The 22,463-nt window shown below is 35.0% G+C and overlaps 1 protein-coding gene across 1 annotated transcript; it reads right to left on the bottom strand.

Annotated features, from left to right (window-relative positions):
• Nucleotides 1–3,422: 3,422 nt before the first annotated feature.
• On the bottom strand, nt 3,423–5,094 carry LOC131072661 (uncharacterized). The gene is made up of 9 exons (XM_059212244.1): nt 4,929–5,094; nt 4,714–4,847; nt 4,627–4,629; nt 4,357–4,437; nt 4,149–4,286; nt 3,916–4,068; nt 3,715–3,794; nt 3,572–3,621; nt 3,423–3,487 (listed from the first exon to the last, which is right to left on the bottom strand). Exons 1-9 carry the CDS (start codon nt 5,092–5,094, stop codon nt 3,423–3,425), a joined length of 870 nt encoding a protein of 289 aa, XP_059068227.1.
• Between the last annotated feature and the right edge of the window lie 17,369 nt (nt 5,095–22,463).

Below are 22,463 nucleotides of genomic sequence, written 5' to 3'. Positions count from 1 at the left end.
GTGTTGACCTATTTTTGGAATCTCTTTTTAGCTGACTTAGAAGTTTATGTTCTTCAAATATAGTATAAGTAAGAGGATGATTTGAATGAATAATATGGTGAAACTGTAATGGAAGATGTGTGAGACTGAAAAGGATAATTCTGATTGATGTCGATATATGAAGTGTGCTATTGTTGAGCATCACTAGAAGTAATTATGGCATTGCAGATTATGTTACAATGGGGGATTCTCTTTTATTTTTTCTTCCTTTGGTAGTGAGACTTTTTGGTAAATGAGCCCTCTAACAGTGAGCCTTTCTAGGTATTGAGCCCTCCAGTAGTGAGCCTTTCTAGTAGTGAGCCATCCTTTGTAAAAATCACCTTAACCGACTCTAACTAGTCTTATATATTGAGAACTAACTATTGGTATTTTGGATATGTTGATCTGATTTTTTCATTAATGTCAACACTTGTCAACACTTATCAGCACTTGGAGATCTTTGGTTATGTTCACCGACAAGTCGGTGACTTATGCACAGTCACCAGTATTTGGTTCACCGACAGGTTATATTTTACACCGACACTTGGAATAACTTGGAGAGTATCTAGTTATGTCAAAGACATTATTTGATCACTTGGTTTTGACGATTTGGTTATTGGTCTATTTGGGTTTGCATATTTGCCATTAATGACAAATAGGTCCAGGTTATGCACTGGCAAGCATATCTATTCTAGATTAGCACGACACGTTATGGAGATGATTTATTATTATTGTAAATGCATTGAGATGACATGATGCATTGCATATTGATTTATTTGTAAATGATTTTATTGTAATATCTATTAGTGAGCTGACCTACTCAATTGGTCTTAGGTTATGGTATAAATGTAAGATCTCATTTCTGAGATTGATATGTGATTGAGAAAAGGATTGTAACAAGGTATATGTGAAAATAAGCAGAGCTATACACACAGACATCATTTGAAGATTGAAGGAAGGTTTTGAGGAAGATAATCAAAGCTAAACCGGTATTGAATCCAGCATATGAAGATGTTATTTTGAGCAGTACATTATTATTGGATTTAGCCATCTAATTGTAGTCAGTGTGACTCCCATTTTGTGATTGAGCAGTGAGCTCTAGGCAACTAGCCTTTCTACATGTGCATACTCCATATTGTACACACATACTATCTGTAGTAGTATCATTTGATTGTGGGTAAGGCTTCCCACCGTAGTTTTTCCCCTTACAGGGTTTCCACGTACAAATATTTGTGTTATGTGTTGTGGATGTTATTGTCTTTCTATTTCATGCATTAATCTTTACCGGTACTGCAATTAACTGATAAAACTGTCTACCAGCATAAATTTTAGTTTACCGGCATTAAGCATTAAGTTTTGGTTAAGTTAATTTTGGTTTTAATTTATTGGACAAATGATTCACCCCCCCTTCTTAGTTGTCTCCGAGACCTAAAACTAACATTTTTTGTGGTTTTTCCCTTCTTGGGTTTTTCATGTCATATATAATGTTCATTGTGTGATCTATTTTATGTGCATGCTTTCATGTTATATCTACATTAAATAATTCTATTGGTTATTCTGGACCTATGAAAGAATTAAAGAAAAAGTTTAGTTGTCAACTGATTCAACCCCCCTCTCAGTTGCCTAGATATTTAACAAAATAATATACCAGATCTCTTTTCCATACTAAAAAATCCACAATTTTAGATATCAAGAATCATACACATATTAATAGAAACACCACCATTAGACAACGCATCAACATTTGAGTCCATAATTAGCAACATCTACACTAATATTATTGAACCATGTAGTTTGCATGATTGATCATCAACTGAGCACTAGATAAATGATCAATAGATGAAGAACTAGACAAACATATCAACTGATCACTGAGAAAATCATCAACTAAATCATCAAATCCTCAACTGAAACACATCAACTAAACATCAAACAAATAATCAGATGGATCTAATTTTGGATAAAAACTAGATAGTTAGACCATATTTAGCACCTATGAAATTGATCATCTACATCAATTGATTTTGACAAACACTAGACAACTTTGGCATCAATGACAACACGCTAGAGCATTATTTAGGTCTCCAACACTTCTATTGTTGAAAATAAAGTTAAATATTATAATTTCAAGAACCACATTTGGATCAACAAGAATTTATCCATTAGGTTGATAGTTTAATTGAAACAAAAAGGCCTAAAACTTTAGCCGATATTTTTATATTTTTTTTCTAAGTCTTTTAGTTTTCAAGTATTTCAAGGAATCGATACTAATTTTACTTCTAATTATTTCAATGACTCCCTTTTATAACTATCTCTTAGATATTATCCTGCTCTATTATGATAGATCTTAGTGCCATGCCTGCATACCATATAATTAGGATATCTTCATCTACACCTCATTCCTCCATTCTATCTGTAATGATGAGAAAATAGCACAAATTTGTATATTAAATATTGAAACGATATATCTAGTGGTTTGCAGCACTTCATTGATTAATTTTCATTCTATTTATTAAAATTAATATTGAGCTATGATTTTATAAATATTTTTTTTATATAGATATTTTTTATTGATATGCATTATTGAGTATATAGCTACTGTAATAATTATCTTTAGTTTTTCATATCAGTGAAGATTGAACTAAGAGTTTAAAATATTAGTCACTTCGATTGTTAATAATTTATTTTTTAATATATATATTTTTAAAATTATATATAAACATAAAAATTGAATATTAACTTTCAATTAAAAAGTATATTCTATGCCAGTCGGTTCAGACTGAGCTCTACTTTCTAAAGTTGCTTCAATGTGATTTACGTTTTGTGTATATGTTTTTTTTGGTTCCTAAGAGTTTGAACATTATATTATGTGTCTTAGGTATATCTCTATAAATTGATTGCTGCTCTCTATTTTAATTCTTTTGCTTTCCTCTCTATACTGTATCACTTTAATATATATATTTATGCATTCACACTTAGACTAACGAGAAGGCTATTATATTAATTATAACATGTTGAGTGCTACATTCAACGTAAAGAATTATTTAAACGCTATATTGTCTGTAAATTGCATTTTTGTAATGTGTGCATGTTTAACTCCTCCTATGACCAGTGTTAACTCTGCAAGAGAAAGCAATGCTAATTAGAATGCAATTATTCGATAAGTATTTGCAGAATGTAATGCTAATTGCAATGCAAAGATTGAATAGGCTTTTAATTGGCTTTCAGCAGAGAAATATCAAATAAATGATTATATTTGATGTTTTATTGTTATGAAAGAGCTTAATAATCAGCACTTGTCCATGATTTTATTTCATGCTCACGGCACTATTGGATGAGATAAACAAGTGGAATCAACTTTTATAATCATTAATCCAGTTTTGGATGATCATTATCTCCTTTTGTCATTGCTCTTTCAGCCAGACTGGATCATCAGTAGCAATTGGTTTAATGTCTTCAGATTTTCTTCCTGCATGAGATTCAATTCTTATAAGATAATATTATTTCTGTTTGATTGTGGGGAAGGAGAAAAATGTATTTTGAAGAGACTTACCCTCTTCGGTAGTAATAGCTACAATGCTTTCAGAAATATTCGCCAAGACACTGAAATTTCATTCACAACATGTGCAGTTTGTTTAAGGGAAGAAATGATAGGGAGATTAACGGGCATGAAATCTGAGAAGAAGAATCACTTACCCTCCACTGCTCCATGGATCTCTCAAACCATTGGAGAAAATTAAATTGCTTCCAAAATCCTTCAACGCTGTTTTCATCTCCTGCATGTTAAGTATCACCAAGGATATCTCAATAACAATCCATCCCGAACCAACTCGTCTTGTTAACATTTTACAAGGATATAATTTTGACTGTAATGATTGTGGATTAAAATTCACGTACGTGTACTCCGAACTCAGTTGTCACCCAGTGTTGGCGTGGCAGGACACCGTATCTATGGCAGCATTCCTTCGAATGGGACTTGAAATCAAAGTTGGAGGGTCGTAGCATCGTGCCAGGACGATTGCTTATTGGAAACATCATTTTCATGCAATACTGCGGGTTAGCAGAAACTGTTAGATGGGAAGCCGAATTGAATTTCATTCTAATGCCTAAGGGAGAGAATGCTGAGAGACCTTCCAAATCCATCCGTTATAAGTAAGATTCAAAGGACTCAAATCCAAGCATTGGCCTCGGTTCATGTAGTTTGCTGTAGCAGCTATTCTGCTAACAGTGTCTGCCTCTCGGGGAAGGCTATTGATCGCGTTGCACATCTGCAGTAACCCGAGGTTAGCAAATAGAAGTAACAAGCAATACTAGACTACGTTTGGGAAGCGCATTTACCCCTTCAATCTTTTCTAAATCGTACGTCGCTGCCTGGATGTAATTTGATTCAAGGATGTCCTTCAGGGCGTCCTTATCCGTCTGCGGCAATGGCACTAATACCCGGTCAACAGATTTGGATTACAATCATGCTTAATATAAGGAATGAGGTTGATACTTCACTCGCAAGAGAAAAATAGTTTCCTCAGGCTTAGCAATCCTTGAGGGGTAGATGCAATTTTGACGATCATGTTCCAGGATTCTTTAATTCTTCTGTAGCACGTCGCTTACATCCTGCGTCATATTTACAAAAAAAAAAAGTCGTGATGAATCATTAATATTAACTCTTGTGCAGCTGGAAGAGATGAATGAACATACTCTGAAATCTTTGGTGATAGTGCTGCCAAAACTATAAGTGGGAGCGATGTCGTCGAGGTTAAGGATAGGAACAGATGATGCTAGGACGCCGAATGATAGGTGCGGATACTTGAGGCAAAACGACGCAGCTAGCACTACAATAATCCCATTGCAATGATTGAATCACACTTACTTTATCTTTAGTTTCAACAGAGAAGATAACAAATATTACTTACTTCCACCATAGGATGCACCAAACACGACTACTGGACAATTCTTTTCTTTTAATGTTTTCTTCAAATCAACAATTATGGTCGCATAATCAGCCAAGGCCTGTGTGGATGTGAAATAACCCATTGTGCTCTCATTTGCATAACCTGCCTCCTTTCCCCCGAATGGCATTGACGTCCCGTAATAACGGTGCCACACACATACCTTGCCACAATTAGGCCTAATAACATATTGGACATGGAAACCGAATTAAAGCGAAGGTGTAATACTACCTCTATGTACACCACACGAGCTTTCATGTTGGGACCCTGATCTATAAAGATCCCGTGTCCAAGTCGTGCGTGATGTGAACTACTGAACCCAACCATAAAAATATGGGAGAATTACTTTCAGCACCGCCCCAGTTGGACTTGTTCATGAAATATATTTGGGGAAAGGTTTAATTGCTCTCTAGCGTGTATCCAAAATGGTTCAGAACTTGGGTATAGTTGTATGCCTCTTACGAAGCTTTACTTAGACTTGAAACATATGAATTAGTAATTGCAGATCTCTCCAAATTCTACTCGAGAATCGCAACTGGCATCCCTGCGTGCCAACCTACTCCCAAAGCACAGCCTCCCTCCAGAATGCAACCCATTGCTACAAGAATTGTACACAAAAATCCGAACTTCAACTTCAGTGAATGGAACTCCATTTTGTAGCACTACTCCAAGCCAATCTTCCCAAGTTTCAATTGCAAACATGTCTTAGGTTTAAGCAACTTAAATGAATATATATAGAAATTTAAGAGACTAAACAGATCCTCCTCATTGTGCTCAACTAGCTGCCTGCTTATGGTGACAGGAGCCGGCGGTTTGTGTTTAAGGAAATTCCTGTTTATGCTTAAATAGTGAATCTTCATTTCGGCCAAATTGTCAATAACAAACACAGAATTCACAATAACCATGCAGACAAACTAAAACAAATGTGAGCGTTATGGACGGCTAATCCCCATGGTTTGCATTAGTGCTTGTCCCCTGACGCCGCTCACAAGCTGCCAAAAAATCTCCTACACCGGTTGACGTAGGAGGTAAGTCCCCCTAAACACTAACAATTTTAATGTTGAAATGGTATCCACACTCTTTTTAAGCATTTTTTTTTTCAAACACTACATTTTCATAATAAAGTTAATGAGAAATTAGCTTAGCATGTGGAAGATAAAGAGCCAATAATTGAAGATGTTCAAATAATTTTTCATGGTTTCAAAGAAAAATGATTGAGATAATGTCATATCAGAATGATATGCAAGATAACTATATTGATGGGTATGATATCATGAGGAGTGATCACTTTAAATATTATTCTATGATTGTTTTGAATCCACTAAAAAAAAGTTCGATTTGTGCAAGATTTCCTTATCTTACCTTACACTTTTGGTTCAATTCAACCTATGAGAATATTGATAATACTACTGAAAATTTATTAAACACACTTCTATGCTTGTATCTTATATGAAGTAGATCTCTCAAAAGCTTTGTTGGGTGAAATTGTTCTTCAAGTTAATAATGTCTTGGTGTCAGATGATTGACTATGAGGCTATTCCTTTTTTAATGTAGATGTTGTCTTTCTATTGGGAATTTGGCCTCTGAGTGCTCCCTTGGTGTTCATCAACATTCTTCGTCAGCTTGGTTGAAAAATTCTCTTTGCGAACATATTACTATTTTCATTGATGATGTTCCTAAGCATGATTTTACTATTGTTTTGGATGATTTGGAGTCACTCTCTTATATTCCATATACTTCCCCACCATTTTTTGTTATGAATCCTATTGTTTCTTCTACTATTGTTATGTTTGTCCCTCCTAGTTCTAATGAAAGTATGAATTTTGTTAAGTCTTCTATGGGAGTCTTTCTCCCCTCTTGCCAAATGGATACAAATTTTGGCAATGAACTATCCTAATAGTTGTACATCAGAAGAAAAAGGATCCCCCTAAGAATTGTTCTCCTTTACTCTTAAAGCCTTTACAAGTGATGAGATCTAGATATATCTATAGTCATCGAACAAACATTTGTTCTTCTATATTCGTTAGATGTTGTATTGTTTAAATTTAGTTTATTTAATTTTCATTTTTGAGCCCTTTGTAAAAGGTTATGGGGCCTTTTGAAAACCTTTCTTCACTTAATAAAAGACAATGGGAAAGGCTCCCACTAAAATATCATATTTACCTTTAATAACATAGGATTCTTCCACAAAATTCATATATCCTAAGACAAATCTATGATAGTAAACAATGAGAATGAGTCACTCGTGAGGACCTTCTTAATGTAATCACCATCCATTATCCTTACATAATCGAAGGCGAATAATTGTAATTTATAAGAGCTTATTAAAATAAGGCTTAGGAACATGGAAATGTGATCTAAGAAAGGAACAAAACAATTACATACAGAAGATGAGCAGGCATGAATAAAATGTGTTAATCAAAAGTTGGAGAAAATTAACAAGACGTGAAATAGAGCATATAAAAATTATGCCAAGAACAAGAGAGAAGGTGGATGATATAGTAGTAGAGAGAGACACAACATGGAATAGGAAGTTCCATCCAGATTCAAAGGTAATAAACTCTAATCTGCAATCGTGTAGATTAAAAAGACATAGAAAGAGGAGAGGGAGCTGTGTGAGTAAACAAGTAACACAAAACAATATGTGTATGCAAATGAAAAATTGATAATTACAGTTAAAGAGAAAGTTGTGCACGTAGAATGTTGATAGAGATTTTTTTAATAAAAATTGAAAGTTTATGAATTAAAAGTTTAGGGTGTAGTACATAATGGAAATAAAACAATGTGCAAATGAAATGCTTTTAGATTACAAAATGAAGAAAATACAAAAAGATAAGACATGGATCATAGAATCAAAAATAAAAGCCTTGTAAATGTAGATGAAGACATTAGTTTTTTTATTTGTAGATTAAGAATAGTATTGTAAATAAACAAAATATGATTTAGTCTAATGTAGTAGGAAATTATTGTTCCTCGCAAATAGAGTTGATTAAGCAAAATAATATTTAACTATTATTTACATTAAATTCATTTCTTGTGAATTGAGTGGTTTATTATAAATTGACAAAGCTGGAAATTTTGCACATAATTTATCTAATTCTTGAGTTGTGATTAGAGTGGTTTGTGCCTTCAATAGGATTTTTTTTCATTGATTAGCTAGGTAATTGCACATATTTGCAATCTCAGTTGAATTAATTAGTATCGGATCCATAAGATTCTAAGAGTGGAGAGAATTCACCAGGACCTGTAGGTAGAGGAGCCTTAAAGGTATCCAAAGAAAGCACTCAAAAGAGTTTGTTGGAGAAGGGGATTATATAACTATAGATGATTTAACTTCTAAAAGATTTTGTTGTAGGTTAGAAGAGACCAATAACTGCAAAGGGCTTGGTTCCTAGAGGGATTTGTTGTAGGGAGAATTTATTACTATAGAGGGTAGAGAAGGTCGTTTCTAGTGGTGTTGCCACTACTATAGGTAAATTGGTATTGTTTCTTCTACTAGTAATACTTAAGTTTCTACTAACATTTCCATTTATACTCATAGTATGTCATTGTCTATGATGTTGCTAATCTATGTTTGTATTTGGTTTAGCATGGTTTTAAGTGTTTAAATCAATCTAACTAGATTCTTGTCGAATGAAAGAAAAACTTTAAATGAGTGTTAGAATGGATGATAAAAAATTTCAAAGTTCAATTTTAAAATAAGATGAATCCTACTTAACTCCATTTCTATTGTTTGACTAGTTGAATATTTTTCTATCTCAATGACTAGTTATTTTAGTATGAAGGTGGTGTTGTAAGATTTGGTGATGATTTTAGAATCCAAAGGAGGCGATTAAACAATGTCACAAACCTGAGCGTTGCGTTGCATAGCACAAGGAGAGAAAGGGCGTGCACCTTGCAACAAATAGTTAGTGCTTTATCTATAATGTGTTCGTATATGATTTTAAAAGAAAAAGAATATGCATTCGTATATAATTTTTAGAAAAGTTATTTGCAAGTAGACTAGTCACACAACCGAGAGGCCTGTAAAATAAAATTTTAGTTGGTGTCAAGGGTGAATGTAGTTTCAACATTAAAGTTGTAAATATTTAGTGGGAATCACATCTAAGTTCAATCGGTGTAGGAAATAATTTAGTACTCATAAGCGGTCTATAGAAAAGTTCATATTTGCTACATTCATTTTAGTTTGTCTACATCATTATTGTTAATTCTCTTTTTGTTATTGACAATTTGGGTGAAATGGAAAGTCTTTATTCAAGCATAAACATGCATCACCTTAAACAAAAATGTCGACTCTTGTCATGAAAAGTAGGCAACTCATTGAGGATGATGAGGAGGAGTTGTTTAATCTATTAAATTTCTATATATATTTGTTTAAGTTGCTTAAACCTAAAACATGTTTGCAATTGAAACTTGGGAAGCTAGGTTGAGAGTATTACTATGAAATGGAGTTCCATTCACTTAAGTTGAAGTTTAGATTTTTGTGTACAATTCTTGTAGCAATGGGTTGCATTCTAGAGGGGGGCAGTGCTTTGGGAGTTAGTTAGCATGTTTGCAGGCTCATAGTGATTCTCGACAAGAATTTGGAGAGATCTCGAGTTACCAATTCATATGTTTCAAGTCTAAGTAAATATTCGTATGACCCATACAACTATACCCAAGTTCTGAACCATTTTAGTTATATCAAGTAATATCAAGTAAGATTGAGTTGTGTAATAAGATGCAACCAATTAACAAAACTAGAGGTAAAAAGACATAAATTGCACCTAAAAAACAAGAATAAGTGATTACCAAAAAATGAAATATAATGAAGACTAGATATGTAAAGCCTACCATGAATTGATAAACCATTTACAACAATCTAATTATATTAATTAAATTAAATATAAAATTGAATGAAATACCATATCAAAAACATATTTTTCACTATTACAAATATTTTTTAATATATATGTTTTTGTTCTAAAAAACTATATTTTCATATATAAATAATTTTAAACTTGCATGTATTGTTCTGCTAAGATTTGTGTGCCGCTATATTGTTCATTTTGTCGAGGTGCGCTAGTGTACAATACACTATCTTTCCAACACACAATTTAAAATTGTTGAATGATGTGTTAATTTTTTTTTAATTACATGTTTTAGTTTTAGTTTAATACACTACTTATCAGCATGATTCAATTTTATCTGTCTTGGTAATATTTAGAGAGCTCAAATCACATATACATTTAGAGAGGCATGTTGATATAGTATTTAAATATACAAATATAAGTTTGGCTTTAGGAATTAATCAAATAGAACTTCAAGTGGAAAATAGAGATTTGAAACAAAAGTCCAGTAACCTTGTTTAGAGATAAAAACAATTTGCATCACTTAGAGAATAGCCATTATTATTGAAGCATGATTTGAAGGAGAGGTAAAACACTTCCAAATTTTCCATTTTTGAAAAACCTTATCACCTAACATCTTATAGAAATTTGTATCTTAAAGAATAATAATATCAAGCCCAGAAAAGTCAATCTATGAATTGGTGAGGAAATTTTTCTTAAGGGCAGACAAGAATTTCATACCTAGTGGGGAGAGAAACTAACTCTCCATAGTCTAAATTTTTAGTCCAATGTAGTTTGTACATTAGATTTGACTTGTACAGTTTTGATAGATTTTTTATCTTGGCCCTAACCTTTGCCCCTTTTGTCTACTTTCATGGGAATATTTTTGAAATCTAAAAGGGGAGTCTGATCAAAATATTCATCTTCTAAGTTCAATTTGTTTACAATTTTATTAGAAACATGCACACAAATGTGAACTAGAAGCTCACCAACTATAGAATCAAACTTTCCTTCAAAATTTTGAGCTTTAAGGTCAACCAAGTCATCCAAATCTAAATAGAAACCAACTTTTAAATTCTAAAAAGTAAAAGAGGTAGGTAAAGACTTAAGAGTAGGATTGAAAAATGAGAGGAGGAACAAAGAACAATGTGGTCAACAATCTACCTAAGATATTAGGAAAAAAATATCTATTTTGATCCAATACTAGAATCTCACCTGGACTATCAAAATAAAGAAACCGAGATGCCTTACTAGATATTTGAGAAATATCCGAGAGGGTGGAGTGATAATCAAAAGAAAACACCCTATTTTCAGAAAAATTCAAACCTGAAAAACCAAGCATAATTCCTTGCAACCAAATACTTATTGGAAGAGGAAGAATGTTTAACTTCTCATGACTCCACTAAAATGGGAGATAAGATGAAAGATGAAGTGAATAGAAAAGATGATAAAATAGAGAGAGAAAGGGACCCGAAGTTTATTTTCACGATAGGAAAATATATGCAAACCAAAAATCCTCCATTGAATTTTTTTGATGATAGAATCATACTTTTAGATATGAGACAAAAACATTGTACATGATCTATTTGTGGAGATGGAGATTGAGAACTACACTTGGATTAAAAAGAATTTAAGGATGAGGCTCCATAATTTTTAGGAAAATATAATCATCTTGTTGCAAAGAAGAAGCCAATATATTCACAAGAAAATTCATATTACCAAAATTAACCTTCCCTTTTTCCATTCATTAGATGTATGATCAAACAAGTGAGAAGAGGTAAAAATCTGGTGTAGAGTTTCCAAAACAAAAGTTTGCTTGCAATCCCCATGTTTGGATTGAATATACACTAACTTTGGGAACTCGTTGGATGTGTCTATTAACGCATTAGAAAATAAAAAAGAATCATTCTTGAGAAAAATGCCCATTTGGTCTCCTAAAATATAAATAAGATCTATTTCTTGATATTTGAGTGTCAATTATTGGAGCTAAAGTTAGAACGGAATAAACTTGATGAAGGTAAAAGAAGGATTGAATTTCATAGACCAAGTTTGAGTAAAATAACTTGTTAGAGTTGTTGGATGAATTTTTTCATTGTTTCTGATAGGATACGTTGGTGTCATTGATGTCAACATATTCCTATGATTTATTTCGGTCAGTTTGGGGAGATTTTCTAATCCGGTTTTGCAATTTGGTTTTGTTGACCATTGTTTTGTAGACACAATATTTCCTTTGATATATTCTGGTGTGATCAGATCTTATGTTGAGAGTTTGGGATATTGTCTTGTATGGTCTTGTGTATCTTCATTTCAAATTGTTCATGATTTGGTGCATTGTAAGTTATCTTTCTTCATGACAGTTGCTGATTGATTGTGTTCTTGAGCTTCTAGACATTGACCGATGTAGATTTGAAAAGAGGTGTTGATGCAATTATTCTAGATGTTTCTAACATTCTTGTAGGTATTTCTTGATCGTGTTCTATTTGTTTTGGCGATCCACATTGATCATTGTGTGAGTTTCTGGTTATTTCTATGAACCGGTGATGATTTTCGTGTTATGCAGTTTTTTGGTGCTGTAGCGTGTTGTGGTTGATCTTGGCATGATTTTCGGTGGATGTGATTGAAGAGGGGAAAAAAAGGCAAGGTGGATTCAGGTGGTTAGTGCACAAACAAAACACTAAAAGATATTAAAACATGAAACATCAATAAAGCCACATAAAAACATGAAGATAATGCTTATACCTTGCAAACCCTTAGCTTCTCCCTCAGATTGAGCCTTCGATGAAGTTGAACAATGCCTCTCTTCAACTTGATTGGATGGGCTCCTTCTTGATGGATGTGGAATGCTCTCCAAATTCTCAATAAGGTAAGTGGATTTGATAGGATTGGATTTGAGTGATAGATTAAATATGGATAGGAGGTTTTGGATTAGAAGATTATAAAGAGGATGAGGAGAAAAAGAGCAGCATGACAATGCATGAGAAGTGAATCATTTGTGAGGAGAATAGGGTCCAATTTATAGATTGGAGGAGGCCAATGGAGGGCCAAGATTGATTTTATTATGAAGTATTGAGATTGATTTGAGACAAAAGGCATGGATCAAGGGTGCATAGGGAAAATAAACAGGATTATAAAAATCCTTGGGAAAAGGGGGGAGAAATTTGAATTAAAAATATGAGGAATTAAAAATTCCAAAATAAGGATGCATTGAGGGATTTAAAAAAATTTGAAATTCTTTGAGAGACTCAATGTTTATGTGGCATGAGTGGCAATTAAAAATTGAGAGATAATGATAAGCATGATTATGAGAGATTCTAGTAGGATTAATTAGGTTGAGTGGGATTAGGAAAAGTGATTTGTAGGAATCACATGACTAGGTTAATTAATTAGAATTAATTAACTGAGTGGGGTTTAGAGGAAATAATTATTGGAGGGGACTTTAGAAGAATATGAGAATAATTAATTTATTTGATAAATTAATTATTGGACAATAGTGATAGGATTAATTAAATTAGGTTTAATTAATTTTGAAAGGGATAAGGACAACACAATTAAATTAATTAATTGTGTTGATAGGCTTAAATTAATTTAATATTAATTTTAGGTGTCTACATTTTTCTCGTCTTTGATATAGCATCGTGAAATGATGTTATATCAAAGAAGAATAAAACATAGTGGAAGAAAAGAATAAGGACTAGTAGCATGATGCCCCAGTCATGAGATGAAGAAAAGTATAAGGACTAGTAGCATGATGCACCAGTTATGAGATGAAGAAAAAGGATAAGGACTAGTAGCATGATGCCCTAGTCATGAGATGAAGAAAAAGGATAAGGACTAGTAGCATGATGCCCTAGTCATGTGATGAGGAAGAATGATAAGGACTAGTAGCATGATTCCCTAGTCATGGAATGAGGAAGAATTATAAGGACTAGTAGCATGATGCCCCATTCATGGGATGAGGAAGAAGGATAAGGAGGAAGGATGACAAGGAAGCAATGGTATGCCCCCTCGAGAGGACATGAGACTTCTAAGAACATGGATGTGGTCTTGAAAAGGAATTAGAAGAATTAGTGATGAAATGATGAAGATAATGAAAGAGGGAACTAGGATGGGTTGAAGTGTTGTGAATGAAATGAGACAAAGAAATGGTAAATGGATTGGATCTTGTTGAGAAAGTATAGAGAGTAAACCTAGATTTGATATTGCCATGGATAGTCTACACCACTGATTATAATAACCAGGATGATATGAAGATCCGAGGAATGGATTGACACTTAGTCAAATAGGAATGTCTTGCACACAATCATGCAAGTGTTTATAAACACTAATGTAGGGTTGTCGGTTTGTAGAAGGAAGACATTCAAACACACCATGCCATGAAAACTATTCCCCATTATACATGAGCCAAAACATACCAAGATATAGGATGACCAAGGCAATCCTGAACAAGTATAGTCCTAGGAGACAAGATGAAAACAAAGCAAAAAGCTCAAGCATGCAAACAATACACACATGACCAACTTACATCTCCTGCCAAAAGTAGGGCGTAGATTTGGATAAACTGTCGGACTAGGGAAGGATACATCTCGATAGGCAAGTGATGGATTGATTGATGGATGACAAAAGACAAGTTGGATGTGCAAGATATGCAGATGAGAGGATTGTTGCTTGGATTTGATTAGCATAGTATGGATGGATGCTTGGATTAGGCACAAGTTAGTGCGAGCTCAGGTAGATGGGAAAACTTTGTTTGATGGATTGGATAAGATTGGAAGAAGGATACATGATTAGATAGGATGAGAAGGGGGATGGATGATTGAGTATGATTGGATTGGGGATGGGATTAATGATTGGATTGGAAGAGATGGAGAATGCGATTGGATAAGATAGGATTGGATTAAAAATTGGATAGGATGGGGTGGATTGGTGGATAGGATTTTATTGACTAGAACCAATGATAGGGGAGAACCAATGGGTGAGTAATAGGATGGATGAACGGAAGGAGGGTGTTATTGTTTAGATAGGAGACAGATGGATGGAGTGTATGGATATGTATAGGATATGGAGGACTGGAGGATAGGGTGATGGAGACCCAAGGACTATGCTACAAAGGAGTGAAATGCCCCACACTAGAGGTAGTGGAATTAAGGATGCAATGAATGGTAGATAAAGATGTATGAGGTGGGAGGATAATGTGTAGTGGATATGGATGGTAGAGAATTAAGGCGATTTAAGCTTGAATTCTCCAAAGCATGCATGCATGATTCATTATTTTGCCTCTTATATGATCAAGATGAAAGATATGAATGGAGGATTTATTTTGATAGGATGAGGAATATGAGATGGAGGACATGGACATGATAGTCAAGATCAAAGATAGGAAAGGAGAATGGACTTAAATAAGATGCAGATGGATGGGAGGATTGTGTGAATGAAGCTTCTCCCCAAGTGTAGAGTGCAAGGGGGTGAGGGGATTACACAAGTTGCTTGTTTTCCAATTTTTCATCATGGCACTTACCCAAGGCACCACAAGAAGTGGTTTTCACCATTGGATGAAATGATTTTTATTTTTTATTTTTTATTTTTTTGTATTTTTCTTGGTTTTTTTTTTGTTTTTTTTGAGTTTTTGGAATAGTTTGGAGGGAGAAGGATAAGGATGAGTGGATATGGAAGATAGTGGATATGTGAAGGAGGAAGGGAGGACTCAAGCATATAGTTCCGTAGATGGTATCCCTTAGTATTTATTTGAATTGGAGGTATGCCCATAGATGTTGGAAACAATAATTGGGGAGATTAAATAGATAGGGGATGGGAGATAAGGATTTGGAAAGGATTGGACTAATGGAATGGGATTGTGAAAAATGGATGGTGGATAATGGATGGGGTTTTGAAGAATTTATGGAAGATCAACATTGGCACACACCTTGAAGGGTGGTGGAGTAGTGGGGGAGAGTGTTTTGAATTAGATGGGGGATAAAGTGTAGATTTTGGGAAATGACAACCCAAAATAGAAGAAGGGGATGATGGAGTTGGGATGGTGGATTTTGGGACATAAGGACCCAAAATGGATTTTGAAGATGAAGGAGTGTTAGATGGAGGATTGGAGGATTTATGAATGGATGGAGCTTTTGGATTAGCAAATTTGGATGCTAGTTTTGATTTTACTTTGGGGTGTATTGCTTCTTTGGGAATCCACATAGTTTTTGATTTTTTCTTTTGGGGACTTTGTGGCATTTTTAATTTTTATCTCTTTTGGATCATATTTTCGTTTTGAGCATGTCATTTTGAGGGGATATGTTGATCCTTTAATTTTTGTGGATTTTGATCTTCATGCTTTTTAGATTGGGCATCCAAATTGCTTCCAATAGCAATGGGATGGGTGCATGAGGATGAAGGATTGATGGATTTTATGGATGGGATGGTGGAAAGAGATTGCTGGGAGGAATCCAAGGATGTGTGCCTTTGTTGATCATGCTTAGGGATAGTGGATGGAGGGATGTAAGGACCCAATATGGATGGAAAGGATGGAGGATTGAGAATCGGAACATAGGGGCCCAAAATGGATGGAAGGAATGAAGGGTTTAACTTTGGAACATAGGGTCCCAAAATGGATGTAGAAGATGAGGGATAAGCTGATTGTATGAGGGAAATTTGGATTTAGGAGGAATAGAGGATGTACCAACATCTTGAGCATTATCTTGAGGACCCTTATTATTTTGGAAATAAGACGTGAGTCTATTTTGAGGGGGATGAGATGTGGAAGGAAGATTAGGATCTTTAGATGGATTGGGATCATGACATGGAGATGAAGAGATACTTTGATCTTGACTAGGGAGGGTATCATGAGATTGAGTGGGAGGGGTGAATGGATCATGAGATGGAAGAGGATCACGCAATGATAGAGGAATCATATGACCATGAGAGGAAGTAGAGGGGATGGGATCATTAGATGGAGTGGAGGGAGATGCATGATAAGATGGAGAGGTTTCTATGCTAGCATGCTTTGGAACAATCTTTTGACATGTTGGGAGGTGTGGTGATTGTGTGATTGAGGACGATATGGAAGCTTTGATGTGAGTAGATGGGTAAATGGGGGTATCATTAATTGTGGGGGATTGGGATTTGTTGTGAGGTGGAGGTGATTGGGGTGGATGGAGGACTTGAGGAGACTTGGCCACTTTGCTTTGAGGTGAGGATTTTGTCTCCTTTACTAGTATGTCTTGGATAAGATTATGGATGATGGATTTGGATGACGTGGACAATATGGATTTTGGAGGATTAAGATTAGATGGAGAATTGGGATTAGATGGAGGATTGGGATTGGATGGAGAATTAGTATAATGGATTGGGGAATTAGGATTAATGATTGGATGACTATGGAGTAAAGTATTTGTATGGGGAGTAGAGGTAATGAATGCATTGTAGAAGGATGGGGATTGAGATATGGATTGGGGGGGAGATGAAGGTATATATGTAGATGAGTGATAATATGGAGATACAAATGTAGAATAAGATGGATTTCCCTTGTCAAAGGTAGAGGAAGGATAGGAGATATGGTAGAGACTGAGATTAGGTGCAATGTGTTGAGGTGAGATGGATGAAGGCATGATAGGGGGCTGGGAGATTATGGGATTAACTTGGTAGGCAAATTTGTGAACTTCCATGAGCATCTTCTCATACCAAGCTTTGAAATTATGGGTAGTCATGTTGAGAGTGAAGGATTAGATTGGAATTCGATGAATATGTTTTGGAGGGGAAAAATTATGAAGATGATGTTAAATAAAGATGAGGATTAGGAATTGGCTTGGAATGATGATGGATTAGATTTGATTAGATTTGGATTGGATTGGATTGGATTGGTCCTTGGATTAGGACTTTGCTTGATTGGATTGGTCTTGGATTAGGACTTGATTGGATTGGTCCTTGGATTAGGATTTGATTTGATTGGATTGGTTGATTGATTGAATGGATTGGATTTTATTTTATTTTATTTTATTTAATTGGATAGGACTTGGTTTGATTGAATTTGGATTGGATTTGATTTGGATTAGATTGGATTGAATTGGATTGGATTGGATAACCGGATTAGGAAGATAGATGGATTTGATTGATTGGAATTTTTGAGATTTGATTGGACTAGAGTAAGAATGAATATTAGTTGAGGAAGGATGATTGTTTGAATGGATGAAAGTGGATTGGGGATTGGATTATTTCTTGGATAGATAAAAATGGCTTAATGATTTGATGATGGCAAGATGGAATTTGGAAAGAGGGATGATTGATTGGTTGTTGGGATGGACTTGGAAAGAGATGTCAAGTAAAGAAAACACAATGGTCAAAAGAAGTTAGACTCAAAAGACACTTATGCTCCTTCACAACATATCCTATGGAGAGAAAAGACAATAGTCAATGGATCCCAATTGGTTTCCCAACTATGCTTACCTAGAGTGGACACTTAGATGCTCCACCCCACTGGTTCCCCTCCATGACACTCACTTCTCTAGGGAAGCCAAGCATCAATTCCCATTAAAACTCCTCATGGCGAACTTTATGTCTCTACTAAGGGCTGTAAAAAATGGGCGGCTTCGAAGGTCTGACCTCCTGCACCAATAACTAGAAGGTTTTTGGCCACTATGCTCAAGGTGTTTAATATGTCTTCTCGTTAGGAGCTACCCTTCGTAGTTGTACAAGCGCAATTGAGGCCTATAGCCCAACGAAGCACCAAGAACTTAGTAGTCATGCAAGTGTGATTGAGATCTTTAGGATCCTACCAAGCACCCGATGTGAGAGTGAACTCTCATATAACCCCAACCATTAACCCTTTCATCATCAATGGCCTATTTATTATAGTGAGTTGGGAACCCCAAGTCCGGATGTACTCACTTGGGTCTTTCCCCTCTTACCTTCTCAAAGAGGAAGTTGGGAGGGCAGGCCCGCTAAGGGTAAGCATGCAATCAAACAAGAAAAGGTTCGAGGGTCAGGATTTCTGATTGTCTATGCAGACAAGAGAATACTCTCCTACCTCTACACTTTCCTCAAACACAAAAAGAAAGAGTTCTTTTACCCCTAATTAAAATATAGGTGCCTAGAATAAAAAGATTAAGAAAAACACCATGTTTGGTCGGATTTCCTTAGGCAACCTGCAAAACAACTTGATTAGTAGTTTGAAAATGAAGTCTTTAATAAGCATCCTGCAAAAGACAAAAGAATGACAAAAATATTTTTTTTAAACTTTTTGGGAATGAGTAGAAAAACAAGATTAAAAAATTTTCTACTAATGACAAATGTGGATTTGGAGGAAACTTTGATGGGTAAATGGGATTTGACTAGGTTTTTGACACTTTCTAAGGGATGGGAAAGCATAAAATGGGGATTTTAGAAGCGAGGTGAAGGAATGGAAAAAAATTGTCCAAGAGGGACAAAGAAGAAAAAAATGGAGATAAACAATCTGGAAAAATTTGGAGGTGATTGGATAAAAGTGGAAGAAGTTGTGGCAGACTTTAGAAATAGAGAAATGTGGGATTCCAGGCTTCAAAAAGTTGAATTTGGGATAAGGCCCTCAAGGAAGGAAATGCACAAAAAGAAATTGTGGGGATCTAGTGAAGTTTGGAGGAAAACAAAGTGAAGATAAAGCAGATATGGCAAAAAATAGAATAAATTTTACACTTTTTTTAATTTATTCCCTGCGGTTGTGTTGATTAACAGATAGTCACGCTAATGCGCGAGCGATCATCCTAAGAGAAAAAATATTAATATTATACAAACCAGATAACAGAAACAAAAAAAAAGACAGTCACGCTAATTAGCAAGCACTCGTGCTGATGCACGTGCGCTTGCATCAAAACAACTAGAGTTAGCACCCAAAAATTCAAATTTAAATTTTTAACAAAAATGTTCACACTAATCACAAAGCGGTTGCACTGAAGCGATAACTGAAAAGACATAGAAGTGAGAAGATAGAAGAATGAGGAGGATATAGATGATTTTTTGCAGCGGTCGTGCTGAAGCTAAGGCGGTCGGGCTGAAGCACAGTGAGGTGCCAAATTTTTTTTGAAATTTACTGCAGTCGCACTGAAGCCGAGATGGTCATGTTGATTAGCAGGTGGTCATGCTAATCTAGAAAATGGTTGGGATGATGCACGTATGCTCGCGCTGAAGCGTGAACCTATGAGAAACCTTCACAAAAAACTCATTTTTTCGTTAAATTTAGGACGTGGGTCCCACCAGGCATGCCAGAATGAAGAGGGGAAAAACCAGCAAGGTGGATTTAGGTGGTTAGTGCACAAACAAAACACTAAAAGATATTAAAACATGAAGATAATGTTTATACCTTGCAAACCTTTACCTTCTCCATCAGATTGAGCCTTTAGTGAATTTGAATGGTGCCTCTCTTCAAGTTGATTAGATGGGCTCCTTCTTGATGGATGTGGAATGCTCTCTAAATGCTCAACAAGGTAAGTGGATTTGATAGGATTGGATTTGAGTGATGGATTAAAGATGGATAGGAGGATTTGGATTAGAAGATTATGAAGAGGATGAGGAGAAAAAGAGCAGCATGACAATGCATGAGAAGTGGATGATTTGTGAGGAGAATAGGCTCCAATTTATAGATTGGAGGAGGCCAATGGAGGGCCAAGATTGATTTGATTATGAAGGGTTGAGATTTATTTGAGATAGAAGGCATGGATCAAGGGTGCCTTAGGAAAATAAACAAGAATATAAAATTCCTTGGGGAAAGGGGGGAGAAATTTGAATTTCTTTGAGAGACTCAATGTTGATGTGACATGAGTGGGAATTAAAAATTGAGGGATAATGATAAGCATGATTATGAGAGATTCTAGAAGGATTAATTAGGTTGAGTGGGATTACGAAAAGTGATTTTTCGGAATCACATGACTAGGTTAATTAATTAGAATTAATTAATTGAGTTGGGTTTAGAGGAAATAATTATTGGAGGAGACATTAGAAGAATAGGGGAATAATTAATTTATTTGATAAATTAATTATTGGACAATAGTGATAGGATTAATTAAATTAGATTTAATTAATTCTAAAAGGGATAAGGATAACACAATTAAATTAATTAATTATGTTGATAGGCTTAAATTAATTAAATATTAATTTTAGGTGTCTACAGTGATCATTTGGGAATCTTAATTAGGTCCATCCTATGTAATGTAAATCATTATATTGGTTCGGTGATCGATCTTTGTATTGTGTAATGTAATGTTTTTGAGTTGATGGTTGAGGGTTTAGAAGACCTTGTTATCAAGGTTGATGAATTGTATATATAGGTGAGATATTAACTTAGTTTTTATGTTGATATTGGGTATGCATTATCGAAGAGGTGAATGTGCAAACAAGAAATTTATCATTCAGTGAAGTGTTGAGGTGAGATTGGTGTTGCAGGACAGAAAATTGTGCTTAAGTGGAACTATCATCAGGCATTTATAGATGCTATCATTGCAGTTCATTTCTTTTGGATTGTAGTATGAATCATATTGTAAGTCAGTGAGACTTCCCTGAGGGTTGTAGCCTTCCAAGCAAATATCTTTAGAGTAGTGAGCTCTGTGCAGTGTGGCTAAATGCATGTGCACTTTCTATTATAATAATTTTCACATACTACTACAAAATATCATCTTACTGTGGGTAGGTTGCCACCGTGGTTTTTCCCTTAACCGGGTTTTCCACGTCAAAAATCTTGGTGTTGTGTGTTGTCTTGTTAATTTGCTTATCTATTTATTGATGCAGTTTATCAGTTTTTGTTTTGGAGTTTAATTCTCTAGATCTCAGGAAGACTAATTCACCCACCCCTACTTAGTCTTCCTTCTTGATTGGTGCTAACAATTGGTAACAGAGCTAGATCCTTCGTTAGAAGATTAATCACTTGAGGAGATCCAGGATGACATCTCAAGCTATTCTTTTGAAGAAGGACAATCTGAGGTTTGATGGAAGTAACTATACTATATGGAAGAGCTGGATGGAGGTGCACTTGAAATGTCTTGGAGAGGATTACTGGAAGATTACTAAGAATGTCTATGTTGTTCCTCAGAATGGACTATCTACTCTTGATAAGGTTAAGGAAGCAGAATATAATATCATGGAAAAGAAAAAATTTCTTAGTGCCCTAACTGATTCTGAAATGACCAATGTTATGGGACTTAAGACCTCACATGAGATCTGGGAGAAGCTTGAGATCCTGTATGAAGGTGATATTCAACTAAAAATTGCTAAGTTGTAGAGTTTGAAAGGAAAGTACGAGACAATGGAAATGAGAGATGATGAGAACATGCATTCATACATGGATAAGGTGAATGGACTTGTCCTTGGTATCAAGTGTGCCAGTGGAAAGATTGAGGAAGATGAGATTGTTGCTAAGGTGTTGATATCTTTGCCTCCTTATAAACATAAAGTTTCCTCTCTTGATGAGACCCAGAGTGTGACTACAGTAACAAGAGATGTGTTGTTTAGAGTACTTGTTGCATTTGAGCTGAGAGAATTTGGAGAATCACATGGAAACTCTAAGACTAATGATTTTCATGTTATGCAGTATTTTTGGTGGTGTAGCGTGTTGCAGTTGATCTTGGTGTGATTTCCAGTGGATGTGATCATTTGGGAATTTTAATTAAGTCCATGCTATGTAATATAAATCATTATATTTGTCTGGTGATCG

This window comes from Cryptomeria japonica, chromosome 10 (assembly GCF_030272615.1).
Source record: "Cryptomeria japonica chromosome 10, Sugi_1.0, whole genome shotgun sequence".
Lineage (NCBI taxonomy): Eukaryota > Viridiplantae > Streptophyta > Pinopsida > Cupressales > Cupressaceae > Cryptomeria > Cryptomeria japonica.
The sequence above is the reverse complement of the archived record's forward strand: the minus strand, read 5'-3'. Positions and strand labels throughout refer to the sequence as shown.

What these genes read in the sequence shown, in the direction of transcription:
- LOC131072661 (XM_059212244.1), bottom strand. Translation starts at nt 5,094, where the DNA reads ATGCCATTCGGGGGAAAGGAGGCAGGTTATGCAAATGAGAGCACAATG. An exon ending in ATTTAGAAAAGATTGAAGGG is followed by an intron (nt 4,287 to 4,356) that starts GTAAATGCGCTT and finishes GGGTTACTGCAG; the next exon opens with ATGTGCAACGCGATCAATAG. An exon ending in AGCTATTACTACCGAAGAGG is followed by an intron (nt 3,488 to 3,571) that starts GTAAGTCTCTTC and finishes AATCTCATGCAG; the next exon opens with GAAGAAAATCTGAAGACATT.